The following is a 22923-nucleotide window of genomic DNA, read 5'->3' on the forward strand; positions in this document are numbered from 1 at the left end:
ACTTTGAGCTGAGAATAAAATTCAACCAATGTCCTAACTCAGTTTACCTGTATAAATAATATATTTTCCCACCCAGCAGTTGGAGTCTCTGCAAAATGACTGGGCCACGGTCAACCCTGGCAGAGAAACTGAATTCAGTGATCAGGCTCATGAGTCAAGGTACCGCTCAAGGAACTGTACAGGTCTTTTAACCTCTGGTCATGACTCCGTTTAACATACTGTGAAAGTTCATATTTGTTCTGACTTTTTGAGTGAAAATGGGAGAAATGCACCAAAATATATATGGAATGTTACTTGTCATTGCATACTTAGCTGCTTGCTGTTGTTTTGCTCAGCCATAACATCCAGCTCTGAAATTTTGGTTGAATATTTTGAATGAATCAGAAAATTCTCAGAGGACAAATATACTCTGTTTTAATCGAGTTAAACTATAAATCAAAGACTCTGAAAGGGAAGCCACCTTTGAAACACAAAACCACACCTCGTATGCCTGCAATCCAAGTGGCCACTCGTTAACCCGCTGCTGACAGGGCTCATGGGCTGCCATGGCTGGGCTTAATAAATATTCTTAAACTGGAGGATTAGCCATATGGCTTCTTTGTCCAACCTCTACCATCTGCACTTGGTACATGCCTCCTTGCTTGGCTAAGGCCAGCTTGTTTTACTCGTGAATTCTGATAGAATCTTTATCACTGGCATGGTGTAAGAGGCGGTCTAAAAAGGTCCATTGTCGAGATCCCCACATTGAGAGCATACTGGAACTGTGCCTGCTGGCCCTGTTTGCTCCACAGACCCCCAGAGTGAAAGCAACGATTGAGTGTGCTCGGTGCAGAGCACTAACTGACAGCTTTGCTAAACAAGCAAGTAATCATAAATAGAGACTCACACAATTAGGAGACTTGACCCACTCCGACACGCCCTCTTCTCACTTATATATGACTTGAAAATTCCTGAACATCACCTGAAAAAAAGAGAAAAGAATGCCGTCGTCATTCAAGATAAAGAAATCATACTGTCAAAACACACACGAGATCAGTCTCTGGATGTTACTCCACCAAAAATCTTACTAGATTCAGATAAATGTATAAATGGACAGATACTTGACAGGGACAGAGACTGGGACGGATGGACAGAAAGATAGGTGCCATTCATTCACACATAATTAACTTCAGTCGCAGAGAGTCCAAACAAGGCGCACAAAGAGAAGGGTTGGTGGTGACCCTAATTGAGAGTGGGTGGCTGCTAATTAATCACGAGTCACACACATACAAATGCATGAACACAAAGTACAAAAACTTTTATTGCACTATGTGAGGCTAATTGAAAACAATGAAGAACTAAAAAAGAGCGCTCAGAGCATCTGTGATCTTTTATTGATCTCAACCAAACGATTCTCTCCCTCGCAGCCCCCCGGTTGGTACGTTCGATCGGTCGCTAACAAGTTCTTGTGATGATAACTTGTTAAACAAGAGCAAGAGAGAACACAAAGATTCACACACTTAAAATGTATTTCTTTCCTCGGCAGGCCGACCCGTTTGAACACGTTCCAATATGTCTGCGGAACCGGTTTGGTGTTCTCTGAAAACTGTACCTCGCGTTCAGTTGTCTGCAGATCTGACCTCAGTGTACCTAACGAGACGCAGTTTAAAGTAGGCCAGTTATTATTTCGTTTTTAAATTTCTGTGCCTTTGTTTCTGAATAGAGTATACAGTATGTAATCATATATTCTGTATGCATTTGTTTACTATATTTTTTAATTACGCAGCGCAAGGATAATTGTATTTTTTACCTCCCATTGAACATTTGCGGAAAGATGTGGAAGGAATTTGAGATTGCATTGGGTGTTCATCCCTTAATAGCTAGAAAAAAGTGCATATGCCCCTAAATTAAAGTATCTAAATTGGGGTACGATTTGCCGTAAGCCCTGCTTGTGCTCAGGTGTGAATGGAGTGAAGGTGAATTGAATTTAGAGTTGCCGCTCCTGCACTTCCCAGTACTGATCACTTGAAATTTAGGATCGCATCTCAAGGCAAAGAGCTCTCAGAACAACTGAATTGATACGCTGAGAAGATTAGCGGCCCTCTGAAACTGACCACTGCACCTGCGCCATAAATATGCGTGTTGCCACGGACAAACAAATGTTGCCCCGTCGCAGCTGTCAACACCACTTGCAAGTACGCAGACGCACGGCCATCAGGACAATGGCCCCCATCTAATAGACAGTGCCACGTTTCCACTTTGACGCGGCAGGAAGCGCACAGGGGCTCCCGCTAATCACACGCCAATTAAACCACAATGTGGTCCAGTTGACCCATAAACGACTGCGTGCCCCGAGGATCACTTGGTGTAAGACTGCATTCACGGTTGATCAAATGTAGGGAAAGAAAGACATGACAGAATTCATCTTTGACAAACAGACTTTTTCGAATGAATGCGTATAGCCTTGAACACTAAAACTTGACACTGTAGTGGTCACATCAATACACACACACATGGCTTTCAGGCTGCGTTCGCACCACAGGGCATCATATCCACTTTGGATTAATTTTTGTTAATTTAAATACATATGTGCAGCCATTCATATTGCATAAACGTGCCACTCTGTGTGTCGCGGTGTTTTGTGCCAACTTTTGAGGCGACCAGGGCGAACATTTTTTTTAAGCCTGATAGCTTCACATGTGGTATCAAGAAGCAAAAAGTATTTTTTCTGTGTGTGGCAAAAAACGATGGTTGACGACGTCTTTTGTTTGTTTTGTCAAACAATGGTGAAGTATTTCATTTGTTGATGATGTTTAGATGGAAGGTGTATGAACGAGCGTTCATACTGAAGAGTCATCAGACACAAATCTGATGTAGATGTATATGTAAATTGGAAATACCTTACCCTGTGAATGTAGCCTTAATTTCTGGTTTTAAGCGTATGCGGTCGTTTGGTCGCTGGTCTTTTGGTCGCCGGTCTCTTGGTCGCCCGGACCCAAACAACAGTTTCACTGAGCGGACGTGTGAGTGTATAAGAGTTGGTATGTACATGAGTTGTCCCCTTAGGAAGGGACGTCAGTCAGGGTCTTAACAAGTTCTCCTACAAAACACAATAAAAGTACGGGAAATTTGGAGCTTTTCTTTAGCCTAATAATTAATAGGGCATTAAGTATGACTAAATAATAATTCGCAGTTTGTATTTAGGGAATTTGAGCAACGTTTTAAATGGTAATTATTAATAACCTTCCGGGCGACCAAAAGACCGGCGACCAAACGACCGAGTACCGGTTTTAAGCATCTCAATGTAGTGGCTTGTTAATAGAACCTCATTATTGGGTGTTACATCTTGCAAATGTCTGGCCATTTACAGTCATACCTCTACTTACGAAATTAGTTCTGAGAGCTATATATAACATTTTGTGTGAAACTTGATGAACAGAAGAGTGCAGGTACAAAAAGCAATAAAGAGTTTCCATTTACGTCAGCTAGTCAAACAAAGAAAAACTAACAATGAACTAAGAATACAAATGAGCAAGTGTAATTATGACAATGACATGTCTTAACTTGAAGGTTGAAAAGGAGGCATGTTGTTTAATTGCATTGAGGCAATACTTGTTTAATTGTTCACATTGTTGAAAATGTGTAATTGTTCATGCAGTGTTGTGCAATAAACCCTCGCCACTTTATGATCATTTAAGGTTCAGGGTAGGGTCCTCTTCATTTAAAGGTTAAGGTAGGGTAGGGGTGCTAGCAGTCAAAAACAAAAGCAACATTTTTCAGGGTTTAATAGTTACAGATAGGATTCAGGGGTAGGTTTTTTGAGCTCGGCTTAGGCCATTGCAAGCTCACTTAAGAAGAGGCATTAGGATCTTTGGATGGTGGTGGATGCATGTCTTTTGTTGAAACTCATGTGTGCAGGCAAGTCGGTGAGAGCACACCTTTGATTACTTGAGCCCACAGCAAGGATGTTTGCATGAGTGCAAAAGCTTTTGTGTTGTGGCTTTCACAAAAGAGCAAGTGAGGCATAAGTGACAACACGCCTTCTCTACCCTGAGTCAGTCGGCGTGAAATACAGCCAAGGCGCCGAGGAGCGGCACTAGGCCAGGGCAAGCGCCGGCACATACGTCGACAGCGTAGCAGCCCCGAGGAGATTACATTATGGGCGCTCGCTATTGTCCAGCGTCTTCCAGACAAAGCTGTGCAAACGCCACGCCTCGCGGGGACTGTAAAAACAAGAGGTGAATGTCAAAAGCATCTCTTTTGTTCGCCCGCCGAGGTATGCACAAACACACTTGCTTGGCGTGACTGAGAAGAAAGGAGGGCCTTGCTAAGAAGCGAAGGAGGACAGGAAAAAAAAAGAAGGTCTTTGCATGTAAGACCGTGAGAATACCACCACGGACCCCCCTCGCAAAAAAAAGACACCGTTCAGACAAAACATGCACTCATTTGATGACCCGTGACTGGAAAAACAAGAGAAACCAAATTTGATCTTTATTTTACTTCGGAAAAAAAGGTACAAAGAAGCCATCAAAATTTGGTTTTAGTCTAAAGAAAGTATATATTTAGACTATTTCAGTAACAATGGAAACCATCCCTGTTGAAGGATGGATTGCCAAAATATGAGATTCCTTTTTGCCATTTTGTTAAGTTGTAAAAAATACGAGCACCCCCCTGCCTGGCAGGGTTTTCTGGGTCAGAATATAGAAATATTTCATTAATTCTCCATTAACCCAGAACTAGCATGCAATTTTGGATTTAAAAAAACATGAACTAAAAATTAAAAGCATATAACCTTTTATGACCCAGCCAACTTCTAACGTTCAAAACTAAAAAAAAAATAAACAAAATTATTCTTTACTCCCCTCTCTTAGGGGATTTATGTCTTCACTGCCCTCTGGGTAATGCTGGGAGATTCCCATACCAATAGCTCTCATGTGTGCACCTACAGTATGTTTTTCCAGTTAACATTAAGTCCATGGTTGACTTGGTTCAGAACGCACGCTGCCGATTGTAGAACTGCGTTCAACAGAATACAACACAAGCCACTCATTCATCATAGAAGTCAGCCGCCGCCACTTGTTGCAAATGAGTATCAGATGTGTGAAGACGCGCCAGGGGAACAGCGTCCCGGGCTGGAGTCAACCTAGTCACGACCCGAACAAGGCTTTAACTGTCAGTGGCAATTAATATGGATGTGTGTAGGTATATATGACCCTCGCCCCCACAACCAACCCCTTTAATTTACAAGGTCAGCAGCGGGCCTGTAATTAACTGCCACATGCATAAATGTAAATGCAGGGCGCAATTGGTGAGAGAGGCTAAGTGATTTAGACGACAGTGTGCAAATCTTCAGCTCCATAAAACACAGCCGAGCTCATTGTGTAAGTGAAATGTCGAGGGGCTCACATTTATTAAAATCGTCCATGACGCCATATGTATATGATTCATACATAAGAACAAGCTGATGAACACACATCTACTTTTTCCTATGCTTTTTGAGTCTTACTTCACTGCAGTCCATTTCAGGAAAATACCAAGAAAATGTCACCTTTTACAATGGCAAGTCAACTGCTGTGCAAAAAGAAAACTTTTACTATTATATTAAATATATATATATATATATATATATATATATATATATATATACACATATATATACACACATATACACATATATATATATACACACATATACATATATATATATATATATATATATATATATATATATATATACATATACATATACATATACATATACATATATATACATATATATATATACATATATATACATATACATATATATACACATATACATATATATATACATATACATATATATATACATATATATATACATATATATATACATATATATATATATATATATATATATATATATATATATATATATATATATATATATATATATATATTAAATTGGGTTTTACAGGGGGGCTGGAACAGATGATTGTCGACTCAATTCATTGCCATAAGGAAAATCGCTTTAACAGGCTACTGAAATGAGCTAGGTTCCATAAACTCATAAAGGAACGGGATTTACAATTTAGCAAAAATGTTTATGGGAAGTTTTGTGGAATCTGCATTCAAATTCCCATTTTGATCCATTTTGCATTCAAACTATCATCTGTGTCATGTCATCAAGCCCCAAGACTCTCTGTAAGCAACCAGCATGAGTGTGAAGACAACACACACCCGAGCCTCAATAGAGTTCTTTATGACATAAGCTTCTTTTGACTACAAATGGGATTTTTCCTATAGGCGGCTTCCAGCAATAACAAGTGACATCAGGGGTAGGGCGACGTATGCTTCTCATATTTACACGGCCGCTGCGTCTGCTGCTGGGGAATGACACTAAAGTGTGGCTGAAGCAGCTTTTATTCATTAATATATCGTCCCCCGTGCACATTAAACACATCGTTTGCATTGGCAAGCCAACAGACGCGCGGCGCGGCCGCCATCACTGTAGCCATCTCCTCGGTTAACATTACGTGGCGAAAAACTTGAGATGGGAGCACGCGCTCAGTATATACTATATCGTAAACATATTACATTTGTTTATTATGTCATAGTTTTTTTTCAGTTTAGTTTTTACATTTTGTATGCAGATATGATCTTTTAAATGTCAGGAGGGCAACGCTACTGAAGTCTGTTTTCCGCTCAAATTGCACTGTGGAAACCCGAAGCGGGAGCGCAGTCAGCAACAATATCGCAGCACGGCGCGTAGCTTGTGCTAATCCAGCACTATGTCTAGGGCGCATTACATGCGTGTCGGCCGCTGCATCGTTTACCAATACGACACGCTGCCAAATGTGGCGCACGAGGACGGCTTCTGGAGCTGTCCGTCAAATTGTCTATTTTTGGGGCACTAGAATCTACGGTGCACAACAAAATGTTTCACAATGGGTTTTCATGCGGAATCTTGTTTTTGCACAAGACTTTTTGCACACTTAATTATACAGAAACCAATGCCTCACTAGGCCATTATGCTTATTAAATCTTTATACACTTTTAGGATTTTGGATAAGTGAAAAATGATTTTAAAAAGTTTATACTGATACATGATAATTTTACATATTGTAATGTACTTTTATGTTTATGTTTTCAGTTTATATATATATATATATATATATATATCACTCGTTTTGCTTTTCTTTTAAAAATATTCTATTTATATTCATATACTATAGCTTTGAATGTTTTTACATTGTCTACTTAAAAACTATATGTATATATGTGTATACATAATTTTAGTTTAGCTATAATTCATGCATCGCAATGAGTATTACAATGTCCTTTCATTGTTTTTCCATTATTTATATTTAATACATGCTGATATTAATATATTTATTTGTACTTTATATATAATATAAATCTTAACTTATTTTTAGAGTTTTATAGCAAAGACCTTTAGAATTTATTGTAACTATAATGAGATTGTACACTTAAACCGATTAGATTTATTTACATTATTTTGTGGGGTGGAAAAATAGCAGCGAAAGCTCTTTGTAATATTTTGGCCTGTGGCTCACAATCTGAATGTGATTGACAGCAGACTACATAAATACATTTTGTGGTCCAAAGTGCTTTTTATCGACGGCGTGGTACTGATTAGTCAGAGTGAGTACAGTTTGCCAGCAACAATGAGGCACCGTGACGACGGCGCCACCAATATTTCATCTTTTCTTCTTCTTTTTTTTTTTTTTTTTGACGCTCATAATCGAAACCTGCTGCACCACAATAGGCTCTGTAGTCAGAGTCAATAACGCGAGACACAATTACACATTATGTTCAGTGTGACATTAACAGGCTGCCTTTTTGTTTGTTTTAAAGAACAGGGCGTGCCCCGGGGTTGCGTACAATGAAGAACTCTTTTTGTTTGATCTTCAAAGCCTGTGCACCGCTGTGTAAAAAAAAAGTGCTTTAATTGCTGTCAAAAATGTTAATACTGATCAGGGTGGGGATAGTTTAAGAGCATTTGATATGTAATAATATTGCGTCAATTGACAAACTATCTCAAACTTGGGTTCTAGGTAAGAGAGTCCTTTCAAATTGAAGCCACAAATCCAGCTTATAGTTAATTTTAATTTTACCTCAAAAGGTGAAGAGTGTGAAGCCTCTTCTTATCTGTTAACTGGAACACGTAAGAGGGAACATAAATGCTTACTGGATTCCCTCCAATGGCTACCTGAACACTTCTAAGTTCATTTTAATATTCAGATTTCAGTTTTGAAAGCTCAAAATCAGGGCATACCAACTAAATTGGCAAAAGGTTCAGTAAACCAAAATCTACTGTATTCACAAGTCAGGTTGAGCATTATTACAAATGTTCGACATGTTGCACACTCATACTGTCCTTTGTGTTCAATTATTTTCCATTTTCTCATTAAAGTTTGAGTAATTTGTGTCGAATGTTTTGTGCCCTGTTACATAATGCCATGCAGTCAGTGCATATAAGATCCACGAGTCGCAGTGAGCAAGAGAGAGAGCATAAGCTTCACTCCAGTCATCTTAGAGGACGTGGTTTTCAGAGTCCACTTTTCCCATTAAAGACAACGCCACAAATCAGTCAAGTTTCTCACTGTGTGTGTCTTGAAAACAACATTTGTGACCGCCACGGAGGTCTGGTTTCCATTGCCGCTGCCGTAGCACGCAAAATTGTTTTGGTAAGAATTTTTTTTTTCCATCATTATTTTTACAAAAATGTTCAGCGCTCTGAACCAAATGGTGCCGGGGTCCGAGAGTTGCCGACCCCTGCTCCAAATGATATTTCCTGAAACTATTTAAGAGCTTCTCCATCCCAATGCCTATGCTCGTGCTCTGCCAAGTCTTTTCCATTTTTCCCCAGTTGGTTGGTACTAATTCCAATGACAATGGGTAAAATACTGAAATATTTTGCAACAGTTGGAATGCTGACAATCACTGTAGCAAAAGAGCAACCTCAGTTTAATATTAACATTCCACCTTGACCACCTGCCCAACGTCTCGTTTTATTTCACAGAGAGACACCAGTCAAAGGGTGAAAGGAGTCTTCATAGTACTTGACCTTGATTGAATATTCATTCATTCAAATTCTGAACAGTTTTACATAGCTGCCAACCTCTGTCGACCTGATTTCAGGAGTACCCTTGTCCCATTTCCGTAGTATTTCAGGGGTGGATGCGATTCACATAAAAAAAGCGTAGGACAAAGGACCGTAGTGTCCTCAGTAGGTAGAGGCGGCTCTGGCCCCTTTTATACAGGGCATCTATGTTTGTGGACCAGTCTAGTTTGTTGTTGAGGTGAACACCCAGGTACTTAAAATTCTCCACGATTTCAATGTCCGTACCCTGGATGTTCACCTGAGTGGTCTGATGAGGATTCCTCCGAAAATCGATGACCATTTCCTTTGTCTTACTGGTGTTGATGTGGAGGTGGTTTTGCCTACACCAGTCAAAAGGTTGTGATGACTCTCCTGTACTCTAGGTCGTTCCCATCCATCACTCGTACAACAATAGCGGTGTCGTCAGAGAACTTCTGGAGGTGGCAGGTGTCTGTATTATGTTTGAAGTCTGATGTGTAGAGGGAGAAGAGGAGTGGGGAGAGCACCGTGCCTTGCGTGGCCCCCGTGCTGCAAGCTACCACATCAGACGTACAGTCCTGAAGTCTCACATATTGTGGTCTGTCAGTGAAGAAGTTTATGATCCATGCGGCTAGGTGGTTCCTTACTCCAGCCTCTTCCAGTTTCCCTCTGTGGGACCGGCTGAATGGTGTTGAACGCACTGGAAAGGTCAAAAAACATCATTCTCACCGTGCTTCCCGTGTTCTCCATGTGTGAAAGAGACCTGAGCATCAGGTAGGTGGTAGCATCTTCCACACCAATGCCTGAATGATAGGCAAACTGCAGAGGGTCCAGCTCTGCATTCATCAGGAGGAGAAAGAAAAGGGGGGGGAGTTGCTTCTGGTCTGGGGGGTCAGGGGATTGGGGGCAGAACTGAATCTGTTAAAGAACTGATTCAGTTCATGAATGCGGCTCTTTGCTTCTTATTATATTTGGTATTTACTGTGGCTCTTTGCCTCATTTCCTGTTTCTCTTATTTTATTCTCTCTTAAAACACACTGAAAATCATCAGGGCCAATTAAAAACTAATAAATTATATCTAAAAATAATAATTTGGCAGATTGGATTTTTTCTATGCTGCTTCTCACGTAAGGTGTGGCTCTTGACTCTTACAGTTTAAAATTTTGGCTCTTTGTGTCGAACTTGTTCGCCACCCATGGTCTAAGGCAGGGGTCTCAAACTTGCGGCCCGCGGGCCAACTGCGGCCCGCGGGACGATAATTTGCGGCCCCCGTCTTAATATGAAAGATCGATTTTTTTTTTTTTTTTTTACCCCTTTCCCCATGATGGCGCCGTTTAAGTGGCAGCCAGTGGCAGTAGCTCTGTCCACTCATGTTTTTCTTGTTTTACAGCATGTTTTACATGAAAAATTAGAGGGAACATTGACATGCACCTGCTTGTGGCAGGTGTGATACTGGTGTGCCGATAGCGAGCAATGATGATGTCGTGACCGGATGATTCGCCTAAAGACGTTTCGCCGACGGACGTTTGACAGACGGACAGGTCGTACTAGTATTTGTTAGTTTAATGATTAAATACAAATACTAGTATTTGTATTTAATCATTAAACGCTGTTTTCAGCTGGATTTGACCGAATTTGAGCATTTTGAGCCGTTTGGCGAATGGACGTCTATAGACGTTTTTTTGCCTCCATCGCGATATCATCCAGTATTTGTATTTAATCATTAAATGCTGTTTTAGGATGGATTTGACCCGATTGCTGTCATTTTACGGCTCGGTTCTGCTACATCTGCCTGCCCAAGAGTGCTTATTCCCGGACTGCCATTGAAGGTAGACGAACATTGATTTTTACTATAATTTGGACAACACCGGCGGCGGGCCGGATTAAAAATCCTAACGGGCCGTATATGGCCCGCGGGCCGAGGTTGAAAAACTTGTACACACACGATCCGGCGGGGCGAGCGTTCGAATCCCGTTTCGGCGAAACCTCCGTTCGGCCGAATGAACGTTCGGTGGAACGTCCATTCGGCGACCTGCCCGTCTGTCAAACGTCCGTCGGCGAAACGTCTTTAGGCGAATCATCCGAGTACCGATGATGTCGCTCACACTGGTACTCAGTGCGCTCAGGGAGGTTGTCTTTCTGCTCAGACCAACAAAAAATTAGAGGGAACTTTGGTTCGGAGCTGAATGAACCAATCACGGTGAGGTATACGGCTCTGGGGGGCGGGACATCAGCCGGGCTGTCCAGTGCCTCGCTCACTCACTCATTCATTCCTCCAATCAGCTGGGCGGAGGAGAAGCCGTGAGGCCGATCACTCCGCTCGGCGCGCACACTCCTCCGCTGCTCTCAGCATAGAACTGAATGAGGCGCTATGATCCGTGATCCAGCCTGTGTCAGTGTCTGTAGCCATCTCCGCGATTGAAACGGAGAGCGAAAGTGCACATGCGCCACAAACCCGCGCGACTGAATGTGAAAGATCAATCCGAGACTCATTCCAAGTGGAAAAACATATTACAGAGCCCCAGAGATGTCTCTTTCAAAGCCTGCCGTGAAGAGAAAGGTCGGTGATGAGCACAGACAGTTTCAAGAAAAGTGGGGAGTGCAATATTTCTTTGTTGAACACAGGGGCACCCCGACGTGTCTCATTTACACTGAAAAAGTTGCGGTGCACAAGGAATACAATTTGAAACGTAATTGTACTATGAGACATGCTGAGGAGTACGAAAAATACCAGGGAGATGAGAGAGCCAACCAGGTTGCCAGTCTTAAAACACGTCTTCTGAGGCAACAGGATCTCTTCAAGAAGGCTACCAAAGACAGTAATGCAGCAGTCAAAGCTAGCTACGCCGTTTGTGAGTTGATTGATCCTGTGCTAAGTGATCCCAAATGGCTCATGGACTTGGCTTTTCTTGTTAATATCACACATGATCTTAATGTACTGAACAAGAAGCTACAAGGCCAGGGGCAACTTGCCAGTGCTGCCTATGACAACGTGAGAGCATTCTGCACTAAACTTGTGTTATGGAAAGCCCAGCTGTCTCAGACAAACCTTTGCCATTTCCCAGCATGCAAGGCTCTCGTAGATGCAGGCACACCATTCAGTGGTGAGAAGTATGTTGAGGCCATTTTGAAGCTACAGGAGGAATTTGATCACAGATTTGCAGACTTCAAGACACACAAAGCCACATTTCAAATTTTTGCGGACCCCTTCTCTGATGTGCAAGATGCCACTCCTGAGCTTCAAATGGAGCTCATTGACCTGCAGTGCAACTCTGCACTCAAAGCCAAGTTCAGGGAGGTGAGTGGAGAAGCAGACAAGCTTGGGCAATTTTTGAGAGAGTTGACCCCCAGCTTCCCTGAACTTTCCCGAATGTTCAAGTGGACCATGTGCCTTTTTGGGAGCACATACTTGTGTGAGAAGCTCTTCTCCACCTTGAACTTCAATAAGTCCAAGTACAGGTCCAGACTTACTGATGAGTATCTTCAAGCTCTACTGAGGGTCTCCACTGCTTCCTCCCTCAAGCCAAATGTGACTATGTGAGAAGAAGCGCTGCCAGGTCTCTAGCAGCAAGGAGTAGGCAAAAGAAGCCGTGTTCAGAATATTTCATGTTCAATGTTCCATTCAAGTTCAGAAAGTTAAAGGTTAAAGAGCTGTTAATACAGACATTTGAAACGGAATAAAAATAATTCATTTTCTCTACTTAGCCAGCCAGTGTATATCTACTGTATGCTCATTAGTATTATTTGGTTTTATATTACTGATTGATTTATTTTTTATTCATCTTTAAGTTAATTTATTTAATTCATTATTTTTTGTTAAAAAATAAAGATATTTGATAACGTTGGAAAGTTTTATCAGTGCTTTTCTTGTGGAAATCCTGATGCGGCCCAGTCTCACCCAGACTCGGCCTCTAGCGGCCCCCAGGTAAATTGAGTTCGAGACCCCTGATTTAAATCAAACTGTTGTTATTATGTTTTTACATTAATTGAAATATAGTTTTTTGCAAACTATTGAAAAAGTAATAATAACGAAAACGAAAATGTTACAGCGATAGAGGCTACCTATGCCATCGATTGCCACGCTGAAGTCGCACAAGACGAATCATTCGTCAGAACTTGTAACCGGGATGATTCCCAATGCACTCGTGTTACCAACTTCTACCGGTTTTCAGTGCAGTTGAATCCAGTTGGGGGAAGCCGTAGCGATGGTTGGAATTCCGAGGCATTTAAATTGGAAATTTGGTACTTCTCCAAAATGGTTGCTTCAAAAAAAGTTAAGAGAAAATTTGGGGGGATTTCCGGAGTTTGGGGAGGTTGTCCGGAGTCCCGGAGTTTGCGTTGCATTTCCGGAGAAACTCCTGAAATTCCAAAGTGGTTGGCAGCCCTGAGTTTACCCACACGAGGGTGGCAGGGATGATGGAGCCTATCCCAGCTGAATTGGTTGCCAGGAATGAGAAAAACAACCATTCATGCACGCACCCAATCCAACGGACAACTAAGAGCGTTCCATCAGCCTACCATGCATGCTTTTGGGGATGTGGGAGTAAACCAGAGTACCCAGATAAAACCCACGCAAGTACAGGGAGGACATGCAAACTCCACACAGAAAGTATATTTGAATATCAAAGCATAAATGTGGCTGTATTGTCTTTTTTTTAACAGTGAACCACACCCGGCTGGTTCTGGAACTAGATAAGACTAGGCAACCTACGGGGTGTTTGCCAATTACACCCATTTTTATCATTTTGACACCTTTACATAAATGTGCTGCTCCTGCGGTTGCTTGGAGTCAAATTCAGGTTCACTCTTTGACGTCGTCAAGTCGACGTTTAAATATTTTTATGACATGGTAAATTCAAATAATGTTTTAATGATATTTGTTTAAAACAATGGTTACAGAAGGATTGAGCTTCAAATGATCTATTTGAATAGTATTTGCCTTGGGAGGTAAAATGATTGTTTTTATGAAAAAAAATACATATTGTTAAAGATTCTCTTTTCAAAAAGAGCAATAATAATAATGTAAAAGATTTCATGGTCATTGAAAATTAAAATTTGGGAAATAAATAAAGATATAATATTGATAATGTTTTAGTCATAGAGCTTTATTATTTTTATTCATTTTGCTTGACCTTTGAAAGTGTTTTCACCCAAATAATTTCTGGAAACAATTGTACAACTAAATATTTAATTTAAAGAAAACAATAAATTCAATCATTAAAATAGCAATAAAATTAGTCTTTAAATGAATAAACATTTTGTTTAATTAATAATTAGACTCTTAATTACAACGTTAAAGGTTATCATGGGGGAAAACAGCACCTGAGATTGTGAATAAATAAATCCTCTCGATTTCCCTTTCGAAATAAAGTGAAGTTCAAGAAATGTTTAAATAAAAATAATTATTATAGATCTGAATGGAATGAGAATAACAACATTTATATAGTAATTAACGTTTGTCCATTTGACAGGCCTTGCAATCAGACACTTGATAATACTTGATTGCAATAAAGTTCTTGTGTGAGTCCGGTATTTGAGTGAGCAGACGATTCTTTGTGTAGCAACGCTGCAATTTGGGTGTGCCCAACATAAGTATATACTGTATAGACCCGCTAATGTGCACTTACAGCAGAGCTGGAACACTTGTGACTAAATGTACAATTTGTATTGTGACAAGACATGTAAGAGCCCATGGCAAATCATTAGGAAAGGGAAGGTTTCTGAACAAACAGACAGGGGTGCTTAATTCGTGATATATGCGAACATAAAATCAATCTTCATAACAAATAGTACCTGACTAAAGGGTAAAATGTAAAATCCTTATTGACCTTTCTTAGTGTGTTGGACAGTCAATTGCTATCTTGCTTATGTGTTAACATGCCACAGTTAACGTGTTCACATTTGATCAATTCTAATTTGAAATAGTGGCTGACTACAGTAAAATCTTTATCGATGGGGCAATTTAGAGTGTTTAAACAGCGTAGCAGGCGGCCCGGTGAACAAGTGGTTAGTGCGTCGACCTCCCAATTCTGGGCTCGAGGGCTCGATCCCAGGTCGGGCATCGCTGTGTGGAGTTTGTATGTTCTCCCCAGGCTTACGTGGGTTTTCTCCATGTACTCTAGTTTCCTCCCACAACCCAAAAACATGCATGGTTGAACACTCTAAAATGCCCTTAGGTATGAGTGTGAGCGTGTATGGTTATTTGTCACCTTGTTGTGTGCATTTTGTCACCATTGGCCTGACGAATTAGGGAAAGTTATGGAAAGTTGCAGAAAAAAGAAACAGAGGAGAAAGAAAGCAGACATGAAAGTTTGAGCAAAAGCAAGGCTCACGAAACTGATCCAGTATCAAGAGCAGTACGATGACACCAGAGACGACACATCCATCATCGCACCCAAAGAATTTTCAAAAGGGACTTAAAACGTTTAAAATGACTTAACAATGGCCCAAGCACAAAATTAGTCACTTTATGTCACTTTTGTAGAGCCTGGAATGACTAACAGATCTCTGTAGATGGCAGTGTTGGAACACATTGCTTTTTAGATCAGAACAGCTTATGAATAGAAAACAAAGATTACCAGTAAATCTTGGGTTGCCATGTCGATTATGCGAGAAATGCAAGCATCTTTTAAGTTAGACAAGTTTAGTCTACTAAATAAATTTGTCCCAACATTTTATTCTGACTCAGAGACTGACAGTGAGCAAGCCCTATTGTGAAATTGGACTGGACGTCAATGGCAGTGAAACATGATCCTTCAATGCCAGCCTTCCCAGCAGAAACCAATTTGGTGTCTACAACTATCAAATGCAGTGAATGATTTAAGGGCTACAAGAAACCAAATAATCCGAAGTATCCAAATCAAGACAACCACACCCAATGTAGTAGCTCTATTTATCATATTGTATTATATTTCTTGTGCACAAGCTATAGAACAGCAATGTAAACAGATATGTATAACTATACCAGATTATGTAAAAATATATTTCTTCTGGTATACGTTAAAATAGCAAAGAAAGAACACTTCAAATAATGTGCTACATACGACCCCCCACTGCAATGCATATAATTTACCGCCAATGCTAAGTTTGTCCTCATTGTAAGAGCAATTTTAACCAAGATTTCTTTTCAGCACCAACTAATTGTGAGCAAGAAGAGGGGGAGAAAAAAAAGTTGCGAGTCTTTGCAGAGCAGCTATGCAGGCTTGGGACAATGTGCTGAATTGGCAACCTATATATAAGTCTGCCATTTGGACGCACTAATGCCACTTTACCTTATGAGGGAACGTCGGGCCGCAGCACCTGCTCCTCGCAGAATGCCATAGGAGATCAACTTCTGACACCCACCCACCTCTCACACAAGACCCCCACTCAGATTGTTTTACACACAGGAGATAGAAAGTGGCCGTGTGTGTGCGTCTGTGTGTGTGTGTGCGTAGTGGGCTATAAATTGTCTCCTGCAAACAATTCGCCAAGATGATTTGTGATGTATGTTTGAGGCGCAAAATCATCAACATTTCTTTTTCTCTTTTTTTCGGGTTTGTGTGCATGCAGAAAGCACACACAAGTGAGCGTTATCTATGAGGTGTAGCGAGGGGACCACCCCGTGGAGACCGCTATCAGTCCCCTGCAGACCCCACTGTGTTGCCTTGTCCTCCCGTACCCTCTGCTAGACGGGATGCACTGCTACTTCATGACATAACAATATCAATGCCTAACAATCAGCCTTATTGTCTCATCCTCATGCTTCCATCTTGTTGTGCTCTATTTTTACACATGACTAAAGCTTTAGGACCACATCCAAAGAGGGGTGTAATGAATACGATGGGACCGCCACCCACTTTGTCCCTGTGTTCTCTCCCTGGTAGATTCCCAAGAAGCCCCACAACCCCCCTTTCAATTGGGTCAGCGTGGAAGTACCCCTGTCATGACATTTGCACTACATCGTCACGTATGTAAGATGTGTTCATGCAAAAAAGGAGATACAAAACACGCCCTAATAGTTGAGAAATTACGGGAAAACAATAAAGACATAACTTTAAAAAAAATCTGAATAGATAAATAATACATTTGTTTTATTTTAAAACTTGTACTTAGAAGTAATTACGTGACGCTATAGGCTATCTGTGGTCTATATTCAAGTTTTAGTTGGAAATGTTAATTTACATTTATACTTAAGCTGTAAGATATTTGAAGTGTCAAATGCTGTAATAACTTTTTTTTACCTCAAATTCATTCTTATTCCTTTCGTCAAATGTTTATTTATGATCATTATTACATTTTTGCAACATTAATAAATACTTTATACACAAGTTATCATTGCTCTCATCAAAGTCCATTTTTTTCTTTTATTACAGGGTCTATGGTTGGTCTTAAAAAAAATTCTACAACCTTTTTGTAGCACTATTTAGTGTACCCGTAACAGTTATGAGGATAAGATGATAAAGGGATAATTAGTGTACTTGTGGTCATTATTAACATTCAGACTTCAAATTCAAGATTTTCATTGCATTATTGAGTCTACATGGGGGCCATTAAAAACATTGGGACAGATAGTTAAACAAATCGTGACCATCAGTGAGTCTACTGTGGGTCACTGTTAGAATATTGACTTCACATTCAACATTTCTGCAGCATTATCAGTCCTACGAAGTCTTCATTAACATTTTGGCAGAAAGTATAACATTTGTGCAGCATTCATGTCTCTATTTATGGTCACGAGCAACATGTTTTCCTCCCATTTCTCAACATATTTGCAGCAATAATGAGTTGACTGACGGTCGTAATCAACATTTTTTTTAAATAAAATAAAACAACAGTAACTGTACTGAGGTTTGCCGGTCAAATTTTAACATCAAATTAATCATTTTTGTAGCATGGCCAAGTCAACTGATGGGCATTTGTACCACTGGGATTTATATTTCAACACATTTGAATCGACTTTTGCTCTTAAATGTACCTTATGATATCAAACATTTCTAGGAGATAAATCTTTCAACTTGATGTCATTGTTAGCATTTGTACATCAAGCAGGATTAATTCATCTATATGCCACCCTGTATTTTATATTAATACTTAATTATTAGCATAGTGTAACAAACTTTTCACAGTGACACGGTGCTCAATCTGTACACTCAGGCAAATACTTGAATGAAAAATTCTGGGTCTATGGTGATGGTTGTTCTTACAGACAGTGTGAGTGACGGACGGTAGTGTAGGCATGTCTAACAACAACTTTTTTACAGAAAGAACTAAAGTGTGTTACAGATGAAGTTGTACATTGAGTATCATAAACTCAATATTCATATTTCTACTTGAAATATTAATATTTGTTTGATCAAAACCAGTTGCATGTTACAGTTATTATAATTTTAGCTGTATACAGTACTGATTAAATTTGTTAATTTACAGCTAAAACAATAACAAAAGTCACTTTTGGGGGAAATTGATTGATTTTACCACACTAGTTGCACATAATTGCATATAATGACTGTCATTGAATGTGTTAACATTTTCTACTTATAAATAAATGTAAGATTAAAAAAAGATGGCATTACTTTTGAAATACTTTTGACTTCAAGTCCATGTGAGTTGACTAGTTTTGACACGCAAGCATTTAATTCGATTATTCTATTTCATTCGATTATTCTAATCTGATTTGAGTAGATGGAGACGCGCTTAAAGTTATGGTAAAATACTTTTTGTGGCATTGAGGATTTTGCAGTGATTCTAAACATTTGTGCCAACTTTATTTTATTCCTTTAAGTGGAGTGCATTCTTGCTTCAGGACTATGATAATGTGCTTTAATTCTATCATCTGCTTGGTGTGAACTGACAAGGCTCTTTTGGTATTGTTGCAATAATGCATTGCTCCACTTTTTTACGCTCTTAGAAATGTTCAGGTTGGCTGTCATGACTTGCTTCTTACCTGCACGCGTTGCGATGAGACTCGTGCTGCAACTTTGGAAGAGACGGGCGTCCTACCCTGCGCGTAAAGACACCATTGCGCACTTGGGGTGCGGGGGACGGACGGGGGTCAAGGGGGGTCCTCAATCACCGGGCAAAGCCAAAGAAAGAGTGCAGGAAGTCAGGGAAAGTAGGAAACTGGATGAGTCCCGGTCCTGTCGTGCACGGAAGGGAGGGAAAAGCAAAGAAAAAGTTAGTCCTTCCTTCCCCGTCCGGTGCGATATGAACGTAAAGAGAAAGTGAGTGATAGAGAGCCACAGAAGGAGAGTTAACCCCTCCTCCCTCCCTTCCTCGCTTTGGCTCTCTCTCTCTTTCTCTCACTATGGGGGGTGGGGGGATACCCTTTAAGGAACTTTGGGATAATAAAAAAAAAAGTTGTCTGCAGGGGTTTGGCAAATGTGAAAAAAGTTTGGCAAATTTTTTCTTGGGGTTGCTTTTCTTTTGACATTTTTTTCCTAAAATGCGGATTTAAGTGATAGTGCGATCATCCTACATTTTCTGGGAAATCTGGGATCCTAATGTTTAAAATGACTGATTTTGTTAGTCGAGCGGCAAGAAAAGGAAGTCAAAATATGAAAAGTCACGCATGCAACAGGTGGAAAATGAGGTTGTTTTTTTTATTTAATTTAAATGTTGAATAAGCTAAGGAGATTGGTGTATTAATAAAAGAGTCCGGCTTAAAGTAGTAAAAAATATTTTTTATAATATTAATATATCTCAAACTATGTTTTAACACATAACTCATTTGGCAACTCATTTAAACTGGGTAGATTAATTATGACGCTCGGTTTTAAATGACATTGATGGCGTTAGATCTCCAATCCATTTTGACTGGGAGGAAATCATTACTCTCGGCTTTTCTAACTCAAAAAAGATTGGACGTTTAGCGCTGCCAATGGCTGTCAACGAGTTAACAAATTAAAGAGATTAAAAAAGGCCATTCCTGAAATTCTGAAGACTTTTTTTTATTAGCTACCTTACTAAAACCCCATCAAATAGTTATTCGAATACATGAAGAATATTTGTGTTTGAAGATGACACTTTTAAAAAAATGTACTATGGTCAAATTGTAATGAATTATGTCATTTAAAAACTTCCAATCGAGATCTTAAATTAGAACCTTGAGTCTAAACTAATCAATAAGGACAGATAACTATAACGATGTACCACTTCACCAATATACATTATAGAACCTTTATGTGTTATACTGAAAAATAAATACCATCATTTCAACATTTGAATAAAATGATTGGATGGAAACAAGTTTACGAGTTACTGGTAAGTTTCTTTTGCGTTGTAGCAATTACTCTAACGACATCTATCGACACTTTGTTTATATCACATCCATTTGAAATTGTAGAAAGTTTAGTTTGGTTTTGTAATTCTACAATTTGACCACAGGGGGGAAGAAGAGGCGGCGTTGCAACAGGAGGCGAAGCCACCGGAAGTGACGACACCATAAATACCAGCCATCGCTACATGGCAAGATTTCTTATTTATGTAGCGTTTAGAGACCTTATTGAAACACACCATGACTTCTCCGGGTGACAAACACGGCACCAAACGTCCGGCGTCCTCCAGTGATGTGAGTCAAATATTGCGATTTCGATGACAGTGAAAATAAATTGTAGGTTTACTAGAAGGTTAGCTTCACGTGAGCTCCTCGGCTAATGTCCAATATATATAATGCAATCTGCACCCACCGTACTTACTGGCATAGCAGCTCGCTTTGAGACAGGAATAACGTGGATTTGAATTTGGACTGCCGGTGTGCAGTGAGCTCGTTTTCCGGATACAAGAACAATGCAATCTGTTCTTATTTGGTGTTTGCACCTGCAGGAGGAGTCGACTAAGTGGGCTTCCGCTGACCTGGGAAGTGACGAGAGGAAGCAAAAGTTCCTCCGATTGATGGGCGCCTCCAAGGTAGATTCTCTCCAAAGTTTATCCATTCCCCAAAAGTAATAACAGTATTCTAGGACGTTTCAAAACAAACAGTTTGCATGGGAATAAACTTGGGCAATTTCGTGAAAGCGCTACCTTTAAGACAAGTGCTGCAGCATGTAATGGACTCACTCCAGATGAAATGAATGCACACAGTAACTAAGGATGCTCTTAAAGATGACATTTTTTTTAGCTTTTCTGTTTATAAATGTGTATCTAGTCAAATGTCTAATCATTTGTTTTGTATCTGTAGAAAGAACACACTGGACGTCTCGTCATTGGAGACCATAAATCCACGTCTCACTTTCGCAGTGGTAAGGCACTTTCCGCCTCCTCCAAACAAGGAGAAAAATATTGACCAATAGATTAAAAACTAGGCAACTCAGTTTAAGAAAAAAAAAATGTTAGTTTCTACTTTTCTCTTTGAATGCTTTGTTTGCTGCCACTTAACAAGTCTCCCCCCCCCTCCCTCGCCACCACGCAGCACTCTCCGAATGCCGGTGAGAGGCGTGTGCGCGAGTGCCATGACAATATTGTGCTTCGCAGGAACGGAGGATGAGAAAATCTGCGAGCGTCTGGAAATACAATACCAGCGCGGCATGGACGGCAAGCTGTCGGGGCGAGACCGGCGACACTGTGGACTCGGCTTCAGCGAGGTGAGCAGGACGCTCACTGTGACGCCGAGGGCGCGACGGGAATATTTTTTTTAACATGTTTTTGTTATTCTGCAGTCCGAGGCTCCTGACGTGCCTCATGAGAAAGTTTCGAATCAGAACACGCCCAGGTCAGAGACGCCACACGGCGAGTCCAAAAGCCCCGAGGACAAAGTCGGAGAAACAAAGGCGGCGGAGACCACGACAGAAAAGGACAAAAGCGTCCCTGAAAAAAGCGGGAATGCTGAACGGAAAAATGTGTACAAAATGTCCTTTGTCAAGTCGTCATAGGAGACTTTTTTCACTTTTTACACAGCGTATGTCATTTGTTTTTAGCACGTCCCGCTGTCACTCATTTTGTTAAAAAGGAGACATTACAAACTACTTATTTGCTCGTTTATTTTGTGAAGTGAACCACTGGTCACCCGTGTTAGTAGCAAAGACATTGTGACTATGAGGTGATTATATTTTAATAAGAATAAAACAAAAGTGTTGTCAATGTTTGTGTTCCATTTCAAAAATCGGATCATCAGCTTTCAAAGCGTCTCCTGTGGGGAACCGTGGGGGCCGTGGTCACTGGCCAGCAGCAGCTGCAGCTTTGGAAAGAGAAAAAAAACTGAGAAAAATATCAAGTTGTATAACAGATGGCTGCAAAAGTCCTTAAAAATTCAAAGGTTCACAGCAGATAGACAAGCCCAATAGACTTCCAATCCATTTTGACTGGGAGGGCTATCAGCGATCAAATGTCCTTAATCAAGTCATCATAGGAGTCCAGTCAAACCAGATTGGACGTCTTTTGCCGTCAAAGGCAGTGAAACATGATCACTCAATCCCAGGCTTTACAACTGACATGGAGTTGATGTCTATAACTCAATGGCATTGAAAGAGATAAACATTAGGATGGGACAAAAATGACTGTTTTAAAACATACCTAGTTGTAAAAGATTGAAATCAAATCAACATAAAATAAAAGTCAAATAAATCCACCTCAACTGTACAGTACTTTGGCATTCTTTGCCATACTTAGTGCACATGTAAAAAATCTTGATTCGATAGGATATGGAAAAACATGGAGTACAAACCTGCTACCAGTTTGCTCTTCTTTGATGCCTGTGAAGCGAGGGCCCGCGACACGTTCATGATCTTCTCCTGCTGTTGGAGAACTGAATCAAGCTCACTAAAGTCCACGGATGCCGACTGCAAATTCTGAACACTGCAAACACCAAAGTACAGGTAAGACTTGTACAAATACAGTTTATTGCCCTGTGCTGAAGCAATCAAGGTCTAAAAGGCCTTCCATCC

At 40.3% G+C, this 22923-nt stretch overlaps 3 protein-coding genes across 15 annotated transcripts in view; 1 reads left to right on the forward strand and 2 right to left on the reverse strand.

Moving 5' to 3' along the window:
- The window catches only part of LOC144071549 (transcription factor SOX-6-like), a 75523-nt gene extending 54648 nt beyond the window's left edge, over window positions 1–20875 (reverse strand). For 3 of the 4 annotated variants that reach the window (XM_077596762.1, XM_077596763.1, XM_077596760.1), the window contains exons 1-3: window positions 20740–20875; window positions 18990–19182; window positions 887–961 (exon numbers count right to left, since the gene is read on the reverse strand). The gene's annotated coding sequence lies outside the window, so the exon portion shown is untranslated. Of the gene's footprint in view, window positions 1–886; window positions 962–18989; window positions 19183–20730 lie in introns of all 4 variants that reach the window. The other variant, XM_077596761.1, reaches the window with a different exon arrangement.
- Window positions 20444–22120, forward strand: c3h11orf58 (chromosome 3 C11orf58 homolog). Its single transcript, XM_077596769.1, has 5 exons — window positions 20444–20612; window positions 20867–20950; window positions 21222–21282; window positions 21515–21624; window positions 21700–22120. Exons 1-5 carry the CDS (start codon window positions 20559–20561, stop codon window positions 21910–21912), a joined length of 522 nt encoding a protein of 173 aa, XP_077452895.1. The 5' UTR covers window positions 20444–20558; the 3' UTR covers window positions 21913–22120.
- LOC144071546 (pleckstrin homology domain-containing family A member 7-like) overlaps window positions 22004–22923 on the reverse strand; it is a 52324-nt gene continuing 51404 nt past the window's right edge. For 9 of the 10 annotated variants that reach the window (XM_077596749.1, XM_077596758.1, XM_077596751.1 and 6 more), the window contains 2 exons: window positions 22704–22834; window positions 22004–22217 (listed from right to left, as the gene is read on the reverse strand). In XM_077596749.1, coding sequence (XP_077452875.1) covers window positions 22195–22217; window positions 22704–22834 — 154 coding nt within the window. In that variant the 3' untranslated portion in view covers window positions 22004–22194. The remainder of the gene's footprint in view (window positions 22218–22703; window positions 22835–22923) is intronic. The other variant, XM_077596750.1, reaches the window with a different exon arrangement.

This window comes from Stigmatopora argus, chromosome 3 (assembly GCF_051989625.1).
Source record: "Stigmatopora argus isolate UIUO_Sarg chromosome 3, RoL_Sarg_1.0, whole genome shotgun sequence".
Taxonomy (NCBI): domain Eukaryota; kingdom Metazoa; phylum Chordata; class Actinopteri; order Syngnathiformes; family Syngnathidae; genus Stigmatopora; species Stigmatopora argus.

What these genes read in the sequence shown, in the direction of transcription:
- c3h11orf58 (XM_077596769.1), top strand. Translation starts at nt 20,559, where the DNA reads ATGACTTCTCCGGGTGACAAACACGGCACCAAACGTCCGGCGTCCTCC. An exon ending in GTCCGGCGTCCTCCAGTGAT is followed by an intron (nt 20,613 to 20,866) that starts GTGAGTCAAATA and finishes TTGCACCTGCAG; the next exon opens with GAGGAGTCGACTAAGTGGGC. An exon ending in GATTGATGGGCGCCTCCAAG is followed by an intron (nt 20,951 to 21,221) that starts GTAGATTCTCTC and finishes TTGTATCTGTAG; the next exon opens with AAAGAACACACTGGACGTCT.